The sequence below is a fragment of the Diuraphis noxia genome, unplaced genomic scaffold, assembly GCF_037042655.1.
Source record: "Diuraphis noxia isolate RWA-SAM2 unplaced genomic scaffold, SU_Dnox_SAM2 contig0002, whole genome shotgun sequence".
Classification (NCBI taxonomy): domain Eukaryota; kingdom Metazoa; phylum Arthropoda; class Insecta; order Hemiptera; family Aphididae; genus Diuraphis; species Diuraphis noxia.
The window spans coordinates 29,047,438-29,066,856 of record NW_028301712.1 but is presented as its reverse complement, the minus strand read 5'-3'; the positions used below and the strand labels follow the sequence as shown (position 1 = coordinate 29,066,856).

Below are 19,419 nucleotides of genomic sequence, written 5' to 3'. Positions count from 1 at the left end.
AATATTTAAAATGTATTTAAATAGCTTCATAAATAAAAAAATATTTTTGAAAGTATTTATGCAAAATAATCTTTTTATAAAATATATTATATTAGTATAGAAGTAAAAAAAATAAAATTGTTTTTAAAAAAAGCAGGTAAGTGGATGTCGCTCTGCTGTACATTAGGTGGTGGGGTGGACCTCTGACTAGGGTAGGTTAGATTTGAATGCAATGATAGGTATCATTGTATACGAAAAACGATTCTGAACGGAGATGATTTGTCAGTCTAGGATATATTATAGATAATAAAAAATTTTTAAATCTTTGATTTAAAAAGAAAATTTTGTATAAATTTTTAGCTTAAAATAATTTGCGAATTTTCGTAATTTTTACGTATTTAGTCAATATTTGAACTTCAAATGCTAATAAAAAAATATTGTGCCTACGTATTTTTATAATTTTTTAATTACTATAAGAATAACTTATGATGAACTTTGTATTCCATTTTCAAGTATTTTGATAGGGCCGAAAAAATTTTATCAACCCTTCAAAAAAAATTTTCAGAAAAATTGAAAATTTCAGTTGTCTATAAATAACTCAAAAAAAGTCAAAACATTTTGAATATTAAACTGTATATAGATATCACTAACATTAACATTTGGTGAAAATTTCAAGTATTTACAGTGATTAGTTTTTGAATTACAACCATATAAAAATTTAGTTTAAATATCGATTTGGTCGAAAACTGGTTTTGCGTAAAAATTCCAGTTTTTCTGTCATTTTTTTTTTGTTTTTCTCGATTTTTTTGAAAACTGTTGGAAAATGTTTGCTTTTAACCTGTATAATGCACCAAGGATCTTCAATTTTACATTGGAAACCACCCCCAATATTTGAAATCGAAGCATTATTTCGACTAGTTATGCTGTACACAGACACAAAAAAAAAAAAAAAAAACACACACATCATTGTAACATCAATACATTCATCACTTCGTTCAGAATCTATAACCTGTTATTTGCATTTATAGTCCTATGGCATAGAAATATGCAAAATTAAATTTCCTATTTAGTGATTATATCTTGAATCAAATTTGTATCTATAAATTTTGAATTAAAAACAAAATTCTTTGGTATGAAAAATAATTCAATTAAGTCTTAATTATAAATATTAAAATACCTCATAAACTTTACTATTTTGTAAGTGATGCACAGATTGCACAGATGCAAATCTTGCACAGATTGTTGTCATGGCGTTGAACATTTATAATTATAATAAATAATTTAATATTTTTATTAAAATAAATATAACCATTCATTAAATTAATTTTATTTTTTTAATTGTACTCAAAGTCTTTTAATAATGGAACACTAAAAATGATTCTAAAATATTATCAAAAAGTCAAGTTTATTAATAGAAACATAAATGTAAATTATTAGAAGTACTAACTTCCTGTACTTGTTACACGTCCACATCTATAATTAAGAATTATTAAGTAATTGAATTCTCACTAGTTGTTCACATTCCAATAGTTTACCAACATAAGATCAAACATTTTAATATGTTAACATTCAATGGCGAGAGGTTGTGGTATATATGTAATTTGCCAATATATGTTATGGACATAATCTAATCAATAATTATTTATTTTTAGCTACTAACAAAACTTTTAAAGACATAATATTACTCTTAGTTTTAGGTACCAGAAAATGAAATATAGCTAGTTTATTTAAAGGTCTTGAATTGCATTGGACCAAATTTCACACTTAACAGAACAAATTTAAGTGCATGCTCTTAAATTGTGTTAAATATATAACAAAAATATCTTAAAGCAAAAAGCATATAGATCAGTTGTCTCAAAAGAAAAAATAATATAAAAAAATTACACAACAATTAATATACAGACATTTTTCTTCTTTAATTTTTATTTTTTTAACTTAATAATTCTAAACTACATTTAATTCTATCATTTTCTAATTTCATTCACAGTTGGCAAACAAATTTTAAACACAGAATAAATAAATTGAGAAGAGAAAAATTATACCCAAGGCAAATCATTTTTTTTTAAATTTGTTTCTTTTAAGTCAAAATGTATAGTTGGTACTATTCATCAGTAGTAAACAACAACTGTACGATCATTGGGAATAATATACTTATTATTATATTAATAATGTATTTCTGGTATATTTAATTGGGAGGTCCTTCGTTATTATCATACCGAATTTGGCCATTGTTTAATGTGGTAATGCCCAAGCCATACAAATGACCACAATATTTCTTGCTGTCAATCATTCCTTCGAAATACATGTCCCTGATTTTAAAAAAAGCCATGCCTGTTAGTAGAGAATCGCTACCAGCCTGGTGTTGTGGTCCAATCCGCTTTAGTTCCAATTGATCTGCAACTTCTTGCAGACCACCTTTCAAATTTTTACAGCTCTTCATCAGATATTTGATGTCATACACACAAGGAAAGTATAGAGAGAACATATCAAAAAAATCTGACTCCTCTTGTGGTAATTTTTCGTCTGTCAACACCTTCACTAAGTAGCCAAAATCAAAACTGCTGTGAAATGTCATCCATTTTATATTATCCATCAATACCAAGCCAGATGTAATTATACATTCAGCAAAAACTATAGGTTCGATTCCATTCTCTTCATGCTTCTTAAACTGTATTCTGAAAAATAAAGACAATTTATATGCAAATCTTGACAATTAAAGAAATCTACTATTACCTGGAATTTGTCAATAATTCTATACTGTCTTGGGCATACATATCTTCTGACAAATTGAATTTAAAATTGAATTGCCAAGTAGTATATGGACCAGTGGGAGTTTTACCATCTTCGTCAAAAAATGAAAGCCCCAATTGAATGATCCTTAACAGATCAACATTACACCGCAACAATTGGTACAGATAATCAGCAGTTGTTTTAAAATCCCCAATAGGTCGGGCTACAACACCTGGGAATTCTGTATCCATAGCCACATAACAATATTTTGGTAAAAGTTTTCTTATTGACGTAAACTCTTCTTCTAAATTATGAGCCCAAACGTCCTTAATGCCACAATCAGGTCCGACTGCAGTTTGTACTTCCGGTTCCCTCTCTTTTACCTCTTTGGCTGGTGGTGTTTGACTATTACCAGGCATAGTTTTCGTATCTTCACTTAACCTCTGTAATACGTACGATAGCCACTTAGGATTTTTTTCGTTAGTATCCGTTAAAATGTTATCATTGCTTTCTAATTTAGTGGACGGCTCAACAAACAATGTTCTTCGTACTGTGTTCCGTGCGTCTGCACTCAACTCTGTTTGTTGTTCACCTCTACTTTTCCCCCAGGTTGTGTTCAACTGACGTAAATTTTCTGATGTACCGTCAACAGCTACACTTTTCATTGGGAATGCTTGGAGATTGTCCACTGAATAAACTCAAAGTTTAATGATCACAGGCAATTTCACTACCTTGAACTGTAAGATAAAAATAATAAATATTCAGTATTGACAATTAATTATTAAAACAATAAATAAATCAACTCAATAAGACTTTATAGAATGATATTTTGATTTTATAACAGACCATTTTAGAAGTCAATAATTTTCTATTAATAAATTAATGTAAATAATTTAAATGAAGATATTAAATGTATAAATGGTTCAATGAAAATGTTATATTATTGAACTAATAAATAACTAATGGTGAATATTCTCATTACTTTCAAATTTTTTTTATAAAATTTATTGCATTCAATATTTATTAATTATTTCATTTTTTTTTATAACATATCAATATAAAATTAATTTATATTATCAATTGTTATTTATTTGTTTTATTACATTTTTTTTAGAATCTTAAATAATTTATTTTCAAGTTGTAAAATCAATATTTGTTAATCAACGCAAGCCTTTGAGTACTTCATATATGAAATATCTAGTTTTAAAATAAAATATTTTTATACAATTTTTAATTACTTTACATACATTATTATTTAAAAAACAAATTCTGAGTATGGTAAGGTGATTTTTGAGTTATTTAACTGCCGTTAAACTTACGTTTAAATTTTTTTTTTTTTGAGGTAGAATAGCTTCAAAAATTTTATGTTATAACTCAAGAGCGAATCCATCCTACATTAACGGGAGCGGATTATAAATATCTAACTATATTTACTATTTACCTACTGGTAAATACGAGTATATATAATAATTGCTAATATATTATAATGAATAATTTTTTTCTTAAACTGAATTGAATTATTTACAATTTAAAATTACCCTTCTATTATCAAATACCTGTTTAAAATTTCACAATTTCACATTATTCTATTAGTCGTCAGTCACCACAACAATTTTGGTATTATGCAAGTTGTAATGAACAGATAACTAATAATAATTAATTATATAAATCAGTTGGTCATAATATTGTTATCAATAATTTATAAATGTATGTTATTAAAATAAAATATGACGATTTGTGACCAGTGCCGCAACTAGAATTTTTGAGCCCTAGGACAAAAGATTATTTATAGGGGCCATCTATATATAGGCCATCACTACACCAGGGTTGAAATTAGTCAACAAATTTATGGGGGTCAATTAGACAAAATTCAACAAACAAACATAATCTTCATTAAAAAGTATTTCATACATGTACAACATACATTTAAGTAATGAACAACACTTTTCAATATCTATCTTATAAATTTATTATAAATAAAAACACATGAAAGAATAAGTTCATTATAATAGAATAAAGTACCTAATACATTTTATAAAAATAATATGATGTTGATATTTTAAACAAATTTCATCTTTCTTGCTTTCAAATTAGAGAAATCTTTAATTAATTTGTCTGTTTTTAATTCTGAAGTCCGTTTTTGTTCTATATTGAGTATATCAATGTTTAAAATTTGATTTTGGTTACAAGAATTTCTTAAATTATTTTTTATAATTTTTAATTTTGAGAATGACGTTTCAGCCGTTGCTACTGCAACTGGCAGTGTTAAAAATATTGTACAAGCTACTAGAATTTCCGAGTAACTTGTTGCTATATCATTGGTAAGTATAAAATTGGCCATTTCATTTATAGTTTTAAAATTTTTATTTTTTATTAATTCTTTTAATGATAAAATCTGACCAGTAAGATCCGAACTAATGTCATCTTTATATGTTTGAATAAAGTCATATGACTCCTTTACAATATTATCTTCACTTAAACATAAGAGATTGATTGGATTAAGAAAATCAAATGTAGTATATACATTGTCCATTGCTTTAAAACGAATATTAAGTTGCATTAAAACAGTATCTATAATAGGATAAAATACTTTAATTTTAAAGTTTTCTGTTGTTATAGTTAAGAGGACGCCACACTCGCATGTGTTGTCTTCGTCTTTCAAGTGCGTAACATGGCAAATTTTATGCTCAGCAGTTCCAATTTAGCTCCGTTAGTTTACAACTTAGAGTAAATTGACCTCTTATAAGAATTAAAGGTAACATTATAATCTAGGTTTTCACAGAGGCTTTTTATTATATTTCAATTTTGAAGCAACTTATGAGTATTTTTAAAACTGTGAACTGCTTGTATATCTTAAAATACTCATAACTCGCTTCAAAATTTAAATATAATAAAAAGCCTCAGTGAAAACCTAGATAATAATGTTACCTTTAATTCTTATAAGAGGTCAATTTACTCTAAGTTGTAAACTAACGGAGCTAAATTGGAACTGCTGAGCATAAAATTTGCCATGTTACACACTTGAAAGACGAAGACAACACATGCGGGTGTGTCCTCTTAATCGCCTATCTCCATCGACTTCATCAAAATGTTTTTTTGCATAAATCTGACGAGGTTCAGTAGGTTCATATTCCTATATGTAACTGGTAAGCTCCATCTCAAACACAATGACTTGGCATTATTTACTATATCTTCGTAATTATTTCTCAATCAATTTATGAAATAATAAACATCTTTTAATCTGTCTCGTGCATTTTGTAGATTCATATTTTGTTGTAGTAACATTTTTGAAGCACCAAAACAAACAAATCGCTAGATAGGCCGTAGAGGTGACGTTAATAGCGGGATTCCCGTTAAAATTCCAACAAACGATAATAATAAATCAATGCGGGACTACAACTACAATATTTTGATAATTAGGACAATTAGGTACTGTTATAGTACAAACATTTTTCAGATTCATTTTATCTTACACAGTATACACAATTGTCACTAATTCTCACAATACAGTAAATATTGGGTATATAAAAATTAAAAATTGTGAAAATTATAAATAGGGGCCACAAAATAGCAAAGGAGGCCGTTCCCAGGGGCATTGCCCCGGTGGATGTTGGGATGTTGCAGCACTGTTTGTGACTGATTAATATAACAATACATTTACATAGGATAGAACAAAATGTTAAATTTAAATAATACATTTTGAGATACATCCAATGGAGGGAGGGGGGTCCCTACTGCCCCCACTTGATCCGCGCCAGTTATAACTGTTATAAAATTATTTAAATTATTAAACAGTAAAAATGGAAAAGTATTTGTTTAAACATAAATTACATTATAAAAGGATGTAATACACACACATCATGTCATTGTCTTACAATTTCACATCACTGCAAATTTTACTTTTAGCATATCTGTCTTACAAAATTAATTTTTATAAAAGAACAGATTGTCCAATTGACAATTTTAAAGGAAAAAATATTATCTAGGGGCCTGTGTTAGCTTTTTTATATTTTAATTTTAAAGAAAGTTATGGAAATTTTAAAATTTAAAATTGTAATATGTATTCAAAAACATTACTTTAAAAAGACACAACACATACACCTAAGTTACTTAAAAAATTAATTTACCTGATGAAAACATAGCTTTAAACTAATTTTGAAGTTGTTGAGTATCTGCAGAAATTATTATTCATCACCCATTATCAATAATCGAATAACCTAGATCAAAAAAAAATTTGATTAATTTTATAATACATTTTTACAGTAACCATTCAATGAGCCTATGAGGCGTATGATGCATAATGCCAATTTGGAACCCACTTTCTCTTTTAGTTAGCTCTGTCATATCTATTATTTTTGAAATGCCCATAAACTGTATTATCCCATTGCTACTTAATAACTACTATTCACTTTAACATCTTCATGTATCTATATCTTTAATTGCATACCTATGTATATTATTATGACTATTATTTTTTTTTCTCTCTCGCTTTGTAAACCATATTACCTGTTTTATCTATGTATAAAAGGGCTTAGCCCGTGTATTCTAATAAAATAAAAATAAAATAAAATAAAATAAATTCATGTCAATGATTTACATTGACATATGTATAAATTTACATATATACCTGCAGTCTACTAGAAAATAGATTAAAATGATTAATCCATGTTTTATAGCAAAAAGTAATAAAAATTGCTAAGTAATTGACTTAAATGAAATTTGGTTCTATTTAACCTAGTATTTAACTACCCTTGTGCATCATTTCTATTAATTAGACTAAATTAAATTCATATATTAGTTTTTTAGATTATGAAAGAAATTTATCGATTTACAGAGCAAAATGATTGAGCCGAAAAGCACGGAAAACAGTATTAAACAGAGAATATTAACTTTTGGAAAAACAATGGCAAAAATTTCATTAAATAATAGTGAATCACTAATTATCAACTGGCACTTGTTGCATTACATAGAGTGCTGAAAATACTGCTGTAATGAAAAACTATGACATATAGGAAATGGGATGGATAAAAATTGATATTGGCATTTGAAATAAATATATTACATAACATTTTAGAATGCAAGTTGCATCAATATATTATTATAAATAAGTGCATAGAAAATAAATTACTGCACAAGAAGAATGTTGTGGAAACAGAAATGATGCGATTTGAAAGTCGGATCAACGCTTTAGTAGAATCAATAATACAGTGATAACTAGCAATAAAACAGAATGTATATAACTGAAAATTATGAGAAAATAATGACACAGAAAGTATAATTGTACACAGAAAGAGAAAACACAACACAAATTATGTCTGTCAACAAACCAATTGCATTGGTCATTATTGAATAAGTAAATGATTGTCGATTATATACCGCAAATCACCAATAATATAAATATAAAAACATAGCCGTTGCTGTGAAATCTAACTTACTAACAAAAGGTTATTTGTTTTTCAACGCACCATAATGCACTTGTCAACAGTGTCAAACAGCGCAAAAACATCATGTCTTTGTGACCATCGAATCATTTTACCATTAAAATTTGCACTCAAAAGGTTTCCAACCGATTCTGATACACAAAACGTTCACATCCCGAAGACATATGTTACGGTTTCTCGGACAGTAGCGTCGTCGGCGAGACAACAGTGTAAGCGGCTCTAAGAAAGTGTACTTACGTTTAAGTGGTCGCCTTCGATCAGTCTTCAAATACAGATTTGGATTCAAAAAAAAGTTTTTAAAATGAAATACAAACAGACAAACTTATCGTCTAGACAAAACTGTTAAAAAATAATAATATTGCGGTACACAATATTTTGTTCGGATCACGATTCACGGCTGCAGTCATGTAAATAGTAAATACCAAAACAATGGGCTTGATAACGGCCATGATAACGACGAGCATGGATACGAAAATCTGTCCATGTCTCCATGAAAAAAAAGTACGACAGTATGCCACACGGACTACAAGATGTCTACAGAGTACTGACTACAACGAGTCAACGACTATTACGTCTCAGCGTTTCTCCATTTTACATTTCGTCGAGTTTCCAGTTTTCTACGTAATTTCACATTAAAATAATTGGAAAACGTCTAGAACCTATATTATAGGATTTGGTGTCATAAGCTCGATAATGATGCACTGTTTTGTCCGTCTTAAACCATATCGAAAGGACAAAATATATTATGATGTTTTAACGTTTAATATTAATAATATGTCATACAATGTTACTTGAACGTACGCTATAGTATTCGCCCGATTCGGTCTAATGTCATTAACTTTTTAAGTGCCGACAATCGAAGAGCACACTAAATATAATGTGACCTACATGCGTATTTAAATTAATATTTAATAACTGCTCAATTAATTAGGTATAGCTATCAATAGCTTATATATGGCTTGTGAATCAAATTAAATAATAATAATACAGAAAAATTTTTATATTATTATTCATATAAGACATAAATGTACCTTTTGATGGTTGTAGGATTATAATATTATGCAAACCGCGAACGCCTAGAAATTTTCATAATTCTCACCATGGCGATGCCTGTCTGAAACCAAATAGTTATAATATTAATCTGTGCTGAAACTTAACGTCGATACTTGATATGGACGGACGAATGATTTTTGATCACGAGTCAAAAACTCGTTATTAATTAGGAATTGGAAGACGATGAAATATTTTTATTGTAATGCTCACCGGAAAAAATATCTTAAATCATTAATACCCTTATACCCACAACCCATCTAGGTACCGACAAAACAGTGTGCTACTTGTTCTACAGCTGTGTGTGCAATAGGTATTAGGTGGGATTCTACCTAATAGTCCGGCGAAAGAAAGTCCGACGAAAAAAAGTCCGATGTCATAAAAGTCCCGCGAAAAAAAGTCCGGTTTATTTATTTACGAGGGGTAAACCACTATCGAAAATTTTGTACACCAGATTATAAAGAATAAGTTTAAGGTACAGCTGCTCTAGTACAGTTCTGCGCTTATATATGACCCGTAAACTTATAAATATGCACTAAAAATAAAAAAAAGCACTTAAAAAGGTCATTAAAAAAAGGATTTATTCGTATAAATATAAAAAATTGTCATTTATTTATAATTATTTGGTACTTAATTAATAAAAATGATAATAAAAATAATAATATAAAAATATAACTACATGGTTTTCGATTTATTGGGTATCTTTAAGCCGGACTTTTTTTCGCGAGACTTTTATGACATCGGACTTTTTTTCGTGGGACTTTTGTAACCGGACTTTTTTTCGCCGGACTTTTGTTCGGTGATTCGTATTAGGTTTATGGGACTATTGTCTAAATTGGTTAAATCATGCCTTTACAATATGATCATCGATTTGTGTGGATGTAAACGATGTAGTATTGTGAGTAGGTATATGATTTAAAGGCTATATAGTATATAATTGTGGCATTTAGAGGAATTATAATTTATATCTAATGCAAGAATATTGGTCCAGAGACATGACCCAAAAACGAGTTGCCACGTGGATGCTTGTAAAATATATAGTGTGGGTATACCTATATAGTTTCAGTAGCGGATCCAGAGGTCACCTAAGGGGGTAGCGAATTTTTCAAAATTAAATGACCTTTTTATATGATCTGTAAATTATTGGAGGCTAATATTATTTAAATTATTTCACCTATAAAATTAAATAAATATGAAATTAATAAACTTCATAAGTCATAACGTAGTTATTATAGTAGTACGCCTATCAAAAAAATAAAAATATCAGTTTTCAGCCCAATTTTTTAATATAAAAATACGGTTCAAGGGGGGGGGGGGCGATCCCGCATCGTCACCCCCTCGTATCCACCACTGTATACTTGTATAGTTTATACTATACTTTTTCGGCTTGTCGGATTCGGGTAAGTATCTATCAATTATTCAATTATCAAAACCTCACATCCTCATTACACAGTCGCCAGTACACCGCGGGCGCCGGGCAGTGTACACTTTTTACGTTAAGCCAACGAAAATTACTGACTACATATATAATAGATAATATTTACCAGATCAATATAATGTTACATGTGTGAGTTTTAAGAGGATATCAGTTAGATGTTGTCTGTTTCACTGTTTGCTATGAATATTTGACTCTAGTCTCTGGCCAACGCAACATGGACACAACGCGTTTTTTGTTTTTGAGTGGTTTAGCTGTTTAGGGTAAACACTAAACAATAAAATGATTCGTTAAAAAATTATATAAAATATTGTTATTGAACAGTATAACATAACGATAATTTAATAATTAATATCCGTATAAATTTAGGTATTTAATAATTTTTTTTTAAATTTATTTTAAGTTTAATATATAAAGTCAAATAATAATGAAATATAAAGCCGACAAGTCGGACCCTCAAAAATATTATTCTCAAGTATTTTTGTAATAGGTGATTTTAGACTGAGGTAACACTAAAATCATCTATAAATTATTTTACGCAATAGCGTTTTATCTATACCTACTGTGCTTAAGGGTCTCAGAAAGAAAAGAAAATTAGCGCTGGCATCCTCCACTCGTAGAGTAAAAAATGGAAGAAATTTTAAATTAATAACTGTGTCTCGAATTCGAATACATATTTTTCATATTTCATGGTCCAAAGTTTAACATACAATTCTATTTAAGGAGGGACTATTGAAATGTTTAGGGGTTAAGTTTCACCAACTTATAATTATAGGTTGGAAGGTTCAAATCTTCTTATTACAGATTGTTTATATATTTTTGTTTATTCTTATCAAAAAAACTGTGTTAGGTGTCTACAATACTTGATAGTTGCTGGTCTTGATAAAAATTGATATGGCATGGTTGTAACTCGTAAGTAGCAGTGACATCAATCGAGGCATTGCTGTGTATGGTTAATACATACCCAATATTTTGACCACACTATAATTTTTCTGTGCCTGGCAGATATAATCGTTCTAATTAAATTGGTTTTAAGCATCGGCAAATATGGCCATGTGATATATTTCTTATATATTATTTAAATGAAATATAAAAATGTTTGATTTATGATTAACAGCTCATGTGTGAGTATGACTGAAGATTTCATTATTTAATTTATACACCATGTTTATAGGTACAATAGTATCTATAAATAATTAAATTTAAATAATTTAAGTACTAACTTGGTACTCAAATGTCAGAGGAACACAATATTAAAAAGCGGGTAAGTCGTGGATAGAATTGACGAGAATTTCTATAATGTAGTCACCAACAATGAATACAAGAATAGAGAAATTTCCTTATTGATTAAAGAACAGTTCAATATTCCCGTCAGTAAACAAAAGCGGGTATGTCGCTCTGCTGTACAGTAGGTTACTGTAATGGATGGGATTAAATTTGAATGCAATGAAAGGTATCATTGTATACGAAAAACGATTCTGAACGGAGATGATTTGTCAGTCTAGGATATATTATATTTAAATATTGTCATCATATATTCTATTTTGAAACAAATATTTTATTTTTCAATTAAGACTCATTTTGCATATGGCATGGTTAATCAATTATAGTAGTTAGCATGTAGATATCATAATTCATAATACCTTATATTATCATAGATATACATATAGGTACCTGGTTTGAGGATAAATCGTTATCATTACGCGATTTCATAAAAATTTAAAACACAAACGCTCAAAACATTTTTCCTATAATGACGCTTCAAATTTTCTCTATAGCTATTTGAAGCAAAACTTGTGGAAAACTTGATGTTAAATTTTATAACCTTAGATATAAATACAAACAATATTATGAATTTTGAACTACAAAATAATTTGCAAATATTCATGGTTTTGACGAATTTTTGTCAATATTTGAAATTCAAATGCTAATAAAAATTTAATTTGAATTTCCGGTGGACATTTTTTTTGTGATAAAGATTGAAAAATTTGTAAGGAATCTTATATTAAATTATCAAAGCTTAGATTTAAAAAGAAAATTTTTTATGAATTTCTAGCTTATAATAATTTGCGAATTTTCGTAATTTTTACGTATTTAGACAAAATTTGAACTTTAAATGCTTATAAAAAAAAAATGTGACTATACATTTCTTGATTTTTCAACTGCTATTGTAAAAATATTTTAGGAGCCTTGTATTAAATTCTCAAATCTTAGAATTAAAAAGAAAAACTTTTATGAATTTCGATCTAAGGTAATTTTAAAATTGCCGTAATTTTTACGTATTAAGTCAATATTTGAACTTCAAATCCTAATAAAAAAAATCGTGCCTATGTATTTTTATAATTTTTTAATCACTATAAGAATAACTTATGAGGAACTTTGCATTAAATTTTCAAGTATTTTGATAGGGCCATAAAAATTTTGTCGACACTTCAAAAAAAAATTTTCAGAAAAATTTCAGTTGTTTATAAATTATAAATACCTCAAAAAAGTCAAAATATTTTGAAAATTAAATCATGTAAAGAAAATGCCAATCTAAATAACTGGTAAAATTTTTCAAGTATCTACGACTTATACTTTTTGAATAATAACAAATGTTTAAAATCGTTTGAGGATAAATCGTTATCGTTACGTTATTTTGTAAAAATTTAACGCACATAGATATCACTGACATTAACATTTGGTGAAAATTTCAAGTATTTACAGTGATTAGTTTTTGAATTACAATCATATAGAAATATCGATTTGGTCGAAAACTGGTTTTGCGTAAAAATTCCAGTTTTTCTGTCATTTTTTTTTTTGTTTTTCTCGATTTTTTTGAAAACTGTTGGAAAATGTTTACTTTTAACCTCTATAACGCACCAAGGCTATTCACTTTTACATTGGAAACCACCCCCAAAGTTTGAAATTGAAGCATTATTTCGACTAGTTATGCTGTACACAGACACAAAAAAAAAACACACACACATCATTGTAAAATCAATACATTCATCACTTCATTCAGAATCTAAAATAATATTAAGATGAAAAAAATAAATATTCTAATTTGTTTGTTATAATTGTAAGGGTAGGATAGAATAATATATTGGCCAAAGAAAATTTTTATGGATTCCTAGTTGTTAGATTACATCTTATAAAACTGAAAAGATATCCCTAATAGTTAATAGATACTGACAGAGCCAGACTGATTAGGTTTCCATATTATGAACTACTCATAAAAAAACCTGTTTTAAATTTTTAATTCTTAGCTATTATTAACTACATATTACAATTTTTTAACTACAAAGTAATTTACACATGTTCCTGACTTTGATGAACTTAGTCAACATTTGACTTTAATTGCTCAAAAAAAAAAAACTAACTTCACCAACAAGGATTAAAAACAAACTTTTTTTATTTGAAAAAATGTAACGACATTGGAAGTGATTATAAGAAATACCTTTGCATCAGGGTCTTAGCTTTCAATTTAGTAGTAACTAAATATTTTTTTCACGTCTTCTAATTCCTAAACGAACAATGATTTAAAGCATAATGACTGGAAAATAATCTTTACATTAAAACAATTATTTATTATTATTTAATATTTATTATATTCACGACAATTTACAATAATAATATGTATAATTAACAACAATAATAATAATAATAATAAGGTATTGGTAGTCTAAGTATCTACTGCCATTATCGTTTATGTTTAATTATACTTAATGATTAAAAAAGATACCTAGACTAGCTTAGCTAAAAATAAGTAAACTATCGTTTTTTCAAGGAACAATAATTTATGAAATACAAACAAAGATAACATAGCAAGCCATTCACAAATGTCTATAAGATAAACTCTGTAGCATGAACATTTATTTGTTTATGTGCCTTCTTGGTTTTAAAGCTGTTAGTGTGATACACTTTTATAAATTGTTCATTATGTAATTTAAGGAAACTTTTAAACAGCAATAATACTTTCTTTTTTCGTTCTAAAATTAATACCATACAATGAATTAGTTTGAAAGTATTAATTGAACTATGTCACAAATTTAAATCAATAGTAACACTTAATCATAAAGGTAACTATCATACAAAAGAACATTAGTAGTATAACTTTTTAAAAGTATAAATTATAGGGTTAAGTTATTTATTATATTAAATAAAACAATTAATCTGACAAAAACAACAAAAGAAAGATATAATTAAAACAATTAGCTATACTTATCATGAATTTTAAATAGTATAAGAAACCAAATATCATTTTAAGGGTGTCCAACAACAAATAAAATAATAAAAGAGAAACGTTAAAGCACATCTTTGTCTCCTTTAAATAATTTATTTAAGATTTGTGTAAGAATAAAAATAGTATTTTACTTATCTGCATTGTGTAATGATTAAAAGACAAACAAGCAATAGAATTTTTAGAACAAGTATTAGTTAATATAATATTAATGATTACTGTTAAATTATTTCATTTATTTTAGATGGGCATTTCAAAGTTGACACCCAAGTGTTGTTCACGAGCCAGATTCACAATTTCTGACAATTTAACCGCCAAACGAGCAGCTTCATCTAAATTGTCAACTGGCAAAATTTTCATACCAGAGTTTGCAATGCGAAGTTTGGCTTCATCTACATTTGTACCCTATAAGTAAAAAAAAAACAAACAGTAAATACCTTTTACATATAACATTAATAGTATCTATTAATTATAATTTATGATTATACCTGTAAACGACAAATGATTGGTACATTAAGATTCAACTCTTGAGCTGCCGCAATAATTCCATCAGCAATGATATCACATCTCATTATTCCACCAAAAATATTGACCATAATAGCACACACCTATTATAATTCGAAAATTAAAAATAAATTCTATTTCAAACTTTAGAGCAAATATTATTATTAGCTATTAATTCTATAATAGTTTAATTTTATTGAATAAAGCTTTATTTATAATTGGTAGTTAATTTCATACTTTAGGGTCTGATGTAATAATTTTAAAAGCTTCTTTCACTTGAGCAGCAGTAGCACCACCTCCAACATCTAAGAAGTTAGCAGGGAATCCACCGTGCAAGTTAATTATATCCATAGTAGCCATTGCCAAACCAGCACCATTTACCAAACAACCAATGGTACCTGACATAATTAAAGTTGAAAATTGTACAGCAAATGTTGATGAATGTATAAACGTATATATATATATATTAATTAATTACCATCTAGTGCAATATAGTTGAGATTAGATTTTGAAGCCTCTACTTCTTTTTCATCTTCTTGAGTCCAATCACGCAAATCAAACAATTCTTTTTGCCTATACTCTGCATTATCATCAAATCGGAATTTAGCATCCAAACAATAATCTTTAAAAAAAATAATTTAACAAAATATTTGTAAAGAAAAAAAAATAGATACTTAATTGAGTTAAAAATATTATACTTACATCCCCCGGTAGAAATACTTTCAGCATACGGATTAACTTCAATTAATAGAGCATCTTTGGTAAGAAATAAGTCATATAACTTCAAAATAACATCTGCAGTTTCATCTTTTTTTTTGGTTAATCCAACTTTGGTGATTACATCTAAGGCCAGTTCTCTAGATATACCTAATAAAAATAAATATATTATTTAAAAATATAAGTAAATTACTAGATTTAGCCTAATTACTGAACATTAACATTGTAATAATATGGCTATGATATTAAGACTGTTTTTCATTTTACTAAAGCTAAGATATCTACACTCATTAAAACTATAAATTTACTTAAAAAACCCATATCCTACGTTTAAGAACATAATATTTTTTAATTTAAATCATATTTAATTAATTTCTAGTACAAATAATAAATACATAAAACATGAATAAAATAATCTATTAGATTCTGAACGGAGTGATGTTACACTTTGAACTTAAATACAAAATGTATACTAAAAAAACGCTGATTCATAATTATGATTATTATCTTCATTCTACATAAATAATGTTAATAGTAATTTTGTTAATAAATTTACCAAATAATATTGTTTTAATTTAATTAAAATGCTATTTTATATATATATTCAGGTTTGCATTTGTCCTGGTTTGATTGGGACAGCCCCGGTTTTAATAGCAGTCCCTATATCCTGGCCGTTCATTAATTTTGTCCTAGTTAATGAAATCCGAGAGAAAATAACTTTAATATTGTATTATTTAATAATAAAACTTAGAATAATATTGTACATAGTATCATTATATTATTAAGAATAATAGATTTGTGTTGAAAAAGATTCATTCAACAGAAATGTAAATTGGTTAATACATTTTTAAATAAAATAAAAAAAATTATTATTTCTATATAACTATAAAAAAAAATTATTCAATATGATCTCCGGGTTTGACAACAATCTGGCAATCATATACATATACAGGGTGATTCATTTAAATGGGTACACTAATTATCTAGAAAAGTATTTACATTTTTCAAAATATTTTTTTACATGGTTTCAGTTGTTAAAAAACCAACGTTTTTATTAAAAAATTATATTTTTAAATATTTTTTATCCCTATCATTTTTTAAGTTTTTTACATTTTTGAATGACAACATAGAGTTTTAATTTCATATTCTAAAGCAGAATATTTTTCTAAGTATTATGATTCATAAAAATCGAATCTAGGACGAGTAGTTTTTGAGTTATAAGTATTTAAAGTTTAGATTGGCAAAGTGGAGTGGTACGGGTTTCCCCTAAAAATGTTTATCCACTACTCCGCTTGTCTAAAATTTAAATACATATAACTCATAAACTACTTGTCCTAAATTCAATTTTTAAGAATCAAAATACTTAGAAAAATATTCTGCTTTAGAATATGAAATTAAAACTCTATGTTGTCATTCAAAAAAGTAAAAACTTAAAAAAATTATAAGGATAAAAAATATTTAAAAATATAATTTTTTAATAAAAACATAGGTTTTTTAACAACTTGAAACCATGTAAAAAAATATTTTGAAAAAATTAAATACCTTTCGAGATAATTAGTGTACCCACTTAAAAGAATCGCCTTGTATATATGAAATAGATAACATTTAATGACTAATTTTTAAATGTCTTAGTACGCAATACACACAAATTAATGTTAATAACAGGAAAGAAATACATATCAACTGATGAATTTAATAACAAATGATTACCTTTTGTAATATCAATGGGCATGTATAAAATTGCTTCAGGATTGTCTTCAGCAACTTTTTCTATGTTTACACCACCCTGAGAAGAGGCTATTAAAACTGGGCCCTATTAAAAATACAACATTTCATCAGTATCAATAGGTAGTAAATAATTCTAATGACAATTTAATTATTTAAATGGTTTGCTTACGCCGAATGCTCTTTCCATCATAACAGCAAAATAAAATTCTTTTCTAGCATATACACGTTCAGCTACCATAACTGCATTACAAATAAGGCCTTTCTCTCCAGTTTGTTTAGTGATCAAAAAATCTCCCAACATCTGATCTGACACATATTCAGCTTCTTCTGCCCTGAATTCATAAAATGTATTGAATACATACACATCAATAATAATATCATTGGGTATAATTGTAACTAACGTGTCAACCATTTTAACACCGCCTTTGTATCCTTTTTTGAAATGACCTAATCCTCGACCCCCAGCCAACACCTGAGCCTTGACTGCAATATCTGTTAATCCCAGACTTCGTACAAGTTCGGCTGCTTCCTTACCAGTCTTAGCTACACCAAACTTAGGTACAGGTATGCCAGCACCTTTTAGCAACGAATAGCTGACATTTTCATGTACATTGAGGTTGCGACGCTGCTGGCTGTTACTCCATAGAGGGCATGCAGGCAATGATGCTGCAAAAAGCTATTGAAACAAATTAAAAGTAAAGACATTGATATCGCTAAATCTTATTTGTGCGAGATGCCAACTCAGTCACTCCGGCAGTACAGAAAATCTCATATATTTACATCTGGGCTGAATTTTAAGGAATATTGACTTTAAGTGTTCTGTGTTCATTGCAAATCGTGCCAGAAAACCAATATTGCAGTACACACTAAGTCACTATTGTTGATGCACTTACCTTGGGGCTCTTCTTGCCCAACTTTTCCAGCATATACGAACTTTTGGTGACTAAGTTAGTCATGGTAGCTTTAGGTCAGCGTCGAATGCAGAAGTGACAGACTTTAACTTTACAGCACAAAACGACAAAGCCTCTTGCCCTTCACTATATTCAGTAGGTGAATGATTTTTTTTTTCATCGATTGGCTCAAACGGAAAACACCACTACACTCGTGATAAGAACTAGACAGTGTGCTCGTAATAAGAAAAAAAAACAAACGTTGACAATCACTATAGTAGAAGTAGCAGCGGGAAATTACGAAAATTGTATCTTAACATTTCATTGTGTCCGCAGTTTAATCAAAACGACACGCTCAGTGCTCAGACCATAAGCGGCATAAGCCCATAGCTGTTCAAACTTACTTTACAAGCATAGTCAATTTTGGTTAAAATTTCCGAAATTCTATCAAGCCTAGTACGATTTTTAAACACCAAGAAAGCACATGGGTGCTTATCGTGTATAATTATAATACTATAATGTAATGTAATAATCTATCATATATCCTGGAGACCTAGACAGATAAACAGTCTCCGTTCAGAATCCTTTTTGGTATACAATGATACCTATTATTGCATTCAAATTTAACCTACCCTAGTCAGAGGTCCACCCCACCCCTTAATGTACAGCAGAGCGATACCCACTTACCCGCTTTCTCAAGTTGTATGTTACAATAATATTTAA

General features: G+C 28.1%; 2 protein-coding genes across 2 annotated transcripts; both read right to left on the bottom strand.

Moving 5' to 3' along the window:
- Positions 1-1,365: 1,365 nt before the first annotated feature.
- Positions 1,366-8,564, bottom strand: LOC107173921 (CCR4-NOT transcription complex subunit 7-like). Its single transcript, XM_015524661.2, has 4 exons — positions 8,388-8,564; positions 6,837-6,926; positions 2,713-3,446; positions 1,366-2,654 (listed from the first exon to the last, which is right to left on the bottom strand). The coding sequence occupies exons 3-4, from the start codon at positions 3,372-3,374 to the stop codon at positions 2,165-2,167; spliced, it is 1,152 nt and encodes a 383-aa protein (XP_015380147.1). The 5' UTR covers positions 3,375-3,446; positions 6,837-6,926; positions 8,388-8,564; the 3' UTR covers positions 1,366-2,164.
- A 5,634-nt stretch (positions 8,565-14,198) lies between these two features.
- ScsbetaA (Succinyl-coenzyme A synthetase beta subunit, ADP-forming) lies at positions 14,199-18,880 on the bottom strand. Its single transcript, XM_015524663.2, has 9 exons — positions 18,700-18,880; positions 18,208-18,482; positions 17,976-18,138; positions 17,789-17,891; positions 16,064-16,228; positions 15,840-15,983; positions 15,599-15,759; positions 15,346-15,465; positions 14,199-15,262 (listed from the first exon to the last, which is right to left on the bottom strand). The coding sequence occupies exons 1-9, from the start codon at positions 18,760-18,762 to the stop codon at positions 15,098-15,100; spliced, it is 1,359 nt and encodes a 452-aa protein (XP_015380149.1). The 5' UTR covers positions 18,763-18,880; the 3' UTR covers positions 14,199-15,097.
- Between the last annotated feature and the right edge of the window lie 539 nt (positions 18,881-19,419).